Source organism: Photinus pyralis, unplaced genomic scaffold (assembly GCF_008802855.1).
Source record: "Photinus pyralis isolate 1611_PpyrPB1 unplaced genomic scaffold, Ppyr1.3 Ppyr1.4_LG5, whole genome shotgun sequence".
Classification (NCBI taxonomy): domain Eukaryota; kingdom Metazoa; phylum Arthropoda; class Insecta; order Coleoptera; family Lampyridae; genus Photinus; species Photinus pyralis.
In genome coordinates, this window is record NW_022170596.1 from 21,631,233 (window position 1) to 21,635,180 (window position 3,948).

Below are 3,948 nucleotides of genomic sequence, written 5' to 3' on the forward strand. Positions count from 1 at the left end.
AATTAGTCCATAAGAACCCATACTGAATCTGGAGGTGCGAACGCGCTATAGTATCGTCTCAACGAACGAGCGGACGGACGGACGGACAAACTGGCCACAATAACGCATTTTTTTATTTTTGTGGAAATGCGCTAAAAAACAACTTAAGTCATACCTTGTGGATAACCAAATGCGTTTTACCGGGATCCAATTTTATTTTTTTAATTTTTTTTTTAATTTTATCTGTGTGTACTTTTTGAAATGTTACCAATCTACATTATGGTTCTATATTGTTTACTACCCCATTAAAGATTCGCACACATGTACAGCATATTTAATCTATGTTTGACGTTGCAAAGTTTACTTATTGTAATTAAACCTAGAGGTTAAGTGGAAGAGCAGCATTCGCTGAACTTCACCTCTACATATTTTTGTATTACAAAGAACTCTTTTCACTGCAATAAAGGCACTATTATTATTATTATTATTATGGTCGGTGTTGTCTTGTGAGAACTCAGGTCTAGCCTGGTTAACTAATCGCACGGATTAAAATCAAGTAACGATTAGTGTCTGTGTCTGTGTCTGGTGAAGTTATGTAGGGTCCTAAAAAAAAAATAAAAGAAATAAATAAATAAAATAACAAATAACAATTCTATTATTATTATTATTATTATATTATTATTATAAACACTCTAAAATAGTACAGTCAAAACTCAAATTGTAACCAAATATCCAAGAAAAAGTTTTTGTAACTTTGTATACTTATACATAAATATATTCTGTTTCTAGCTCATCGAAAAATTGAGGTCTAAAAACCCCCGAGCTGCCCGCCCACCTGCGTGACTCATTTCGTGCAAAAGTTCATCCCCTTTTTCCACACTTAACAGTTAACTTAAAACGCTTATATCATAATGGACAGTAACGGCGAAGGTGTTCAGTTAATTCCCATTGGTTCACTAACGTTAGGGCTGCTTTTCAAAAAAGCTGATGAAGCCGAATTTTTGTTTACTTCTTCTCAAGGAAGCTTTGACATGTCACGTAAGATATGAAACAGTATACTACCTTTTTTTATTACGGAACTCGACATCGTTTGTCGTCAATGAGCACTTTCAGTGCAAATTTCTGCAGAACGGAGTGTTGGAGGAGGGTATACTCACTAACATCGGAAAGATCGTCTGAGCGAGACACATCTACTGGCGGTGTAAGAATTTAACTATGATTGTTCAGAAAATGTTGGAAACCTACAAACGGAAAAATAAGATCCCCTCTCCGCCCAATTAAGTAATCATCTAGTAAGGAGCATGGTATAGCAAGGAGATAAACATCGAAATTCGAAGCGCGTATTTGTTGAATGTAGCCATAGAGTAGGTATATAGTTTAGGTATCACATTGTATGTTATTGATATAGTCTGTGGTTATGAATATGAAGTACAACTGCGTTACCGTTTTTATTATTATTGTATTCATGTTTTTGTTCAAGTATATTCGCTAACTAAATAAATATAAGGAAAGTACACTGTGTAATTCATTTATTACAATTACAACAATAGTATTTAGCATGCTGTTATACCTTAACCCAACTACTTAGCTTGTAACTATTTCGGTTTAAAAAAATGCGCTTTATCTGCACAATGGTTTGTGCACAATTTATGCTTGTTTTCTTATTGTGGAGACATAATCGCTAATATGCAGATCTTTAAACTTGTACACAAAGTTTACTGTCTATTTTTATACTTCACATGTTTTGTTATTGTACTAATATAGCACAGATTAACTGCTATGGGTTGCGATAATTCCGTACACGCAATATGCCGATATGCGTAAGAATATCATTTTGGTTCATAGTCTAAAAAGTGAACTTTCTCACCATCTTGGAATTATGATGCGCTGGTAACCTCGAATTCGTTACAAGCCATAAATTTTTCACAAGGATTGCATTTATTCATGATTAGGTATTTAAATATACTTCGTGTCATATCTAGATCGTCTGTGATATAAATTCGTCATGAACATAAATTCACTTCAATGGTAAAGCAGAATTTAGGCGCGCAATGGTTTACCGAACCCTTTCTGTGCCTTTGCAACGAAAGGCGATCGAAGAACTGAACGAAGATCCACCTATGATTGACGAATGTTTGTTGGGTATTCGAGAATGGATCGAAAAGCAACCACATTTAAAGGTCAAATCAGGTTAGCTCAAACTTTTCTCTTTTCTTTGTCCTTTTTTAAATGTGTCATTTAGATGATGACTCGTTACTGGTTTTTCTTCGAGGATGCAAGTGGAGCCTGGAACGTGTAAAAGAAAAACTCGATCACTTTTACACGGTACGCACTTTAATTCCTGAGTTTTTCTCAGACAGAGACCCATTAACTGAAGATATACAAACGCTTCTTAACAGGGGGTAAGTAGGTTCTTAAAAGAAGTGTTAAACTATTTTTGTTTAGAGTTATGTTGCCGTTACCAAATACAAACGGTTCCGATGGGCCAAGAATTTGTTATTTTAATTTCGAATGCGTTGATTTAGATTTACCTAAAATAGTTCCATCAAAATACTTTTTTATGATACTTGACGCACTGCTGGAAGAAGATGATCATCTAATAGTTTCTGGAATAGAAATTATAATAAATATGAAAGGATTGCCTGCTAGCTATTTAATGCAGTTCACCCCAACACTGGCTATGCAGTCTATCCATTGCCTTCAGAGTGCATATCCACTCCGAGTTAGAAGAATACTCTTGATAAATGCAATGCCGGCTATTGAGAAAGTTTTCTCCGCCATCTTTATGCCATTCTTCGGAAAGAAAATTAAAGACAGGGTGAGTGACGATTGCCCTAAAAGGCTACTTTTTAATAGTGCTTGTGAATACCATGCGATCAAAAATGAGTTGCTGTCGAGTCACCTTTGGAATTTTTGTTTACATGGGAAATCGTACTTAACTTAAACTTCCAAAGGCGACTCGACAGCAACTCATTTTTGATCGCCCGTTATTTAGTATAGGTACATAATTCACCTTTATTGCTCACTTTGTTTTAAGATACAAGTGTTCTCTGCGAAAAATATCGAAGAAGCCTATGAGTATATACCCAAGTCTTTTTTTCCCATAGAATTGGACGGGGCAAACGGATCTTGTGTCAAATTGACAGGTATAAATATATCACGACCGTTTCGATGTAATTGCCAAACAAAATCATAGAAAAATGGAAAAACAAGATTGAAAACAAAAGACAATATTTTTTAGAAGAAGAAATGTACAGGAACAACGAACTGATCAGGCAAGGCGAACCGAAGACAACCAGTGACGTGTTCGGTGTAGTAGGATCGTTTAGAAAACTTAGTGTAGACTAATGAGCAAATCTCACAACATCCACAATGTTTTTGCAAGCTAGCAGTCCACGCATCGCTGACAGTGTTTGTTTTTATTACCTTATTTGTTGTAAATAAAACTATAAAACAAAATTAGTTGTCTTTAATGACATGAATGCATATTATGATGGGTGTCAAGTAAATTGGTATAATGTCGAATCCTAGACTCCACTGGAATTCCTAAAGAATTAATATTTGACACACATAACAATCACGCCACTCGCCCCCACATGAAGAACCCTGTAAACAAAGAGTAACATATTCATGCAAAAGAAAGAAAACGCGCCGCAAGAAATTCAAATATAAATTAAATGTATGTAGTATCGATGTTTCCAAATAGAGCACCATTCACGAATCGCTATAATATTTATTACATCGTGTAATTCTGCATATAAAAAAATACTCGTATTATATCATCCCTAAGAGACCATACTGTATCTATTTTATATAAATAAAATCCCGTCAATCGGTCAGAAATTCATATTGTGCGCTGGCAGGTAAAACCATCACTAGGAACAAAGGGATACCTTAAATTGAAAAACAACTTATTTACGTAGAAAACATAATGGAATCTTGCATTTAATTCACAGTATGCTCAGCATA

General features: G+C 34.9%; 1 protein-coding gene across 1 annotated transcript; it reads left to right on the forward strand.

The window, feature by feature from the left end:
* Positions 1-1,529: 1,529 nt before the first annotated feature.
* LOC116170877 (retinol-binding protein pinta-like) lies at positions 1,530-3,438 on the forward strand. Its single transcript, XM_031487421.1, has 5 exons — positions 1,530-2,169; positions 2,222-2,381; positions 2,425-2,797; positions 3,017-3,125; positions 3,176-3,438. The coding sequence occupies exons 1-5, from the start codon at positions 2,031-2,033 to the stop codon at positions 3,325-3,327; spliced, it is 933 nt and encodes a 310-aa protein (XP_031343281.1). The 5' UTR covers positions 1,530-2,030; the 3' UTR covers positions 3,328-3,438.
* Positions 3,439-3,948: the final 510 nt, after the last annotated feature.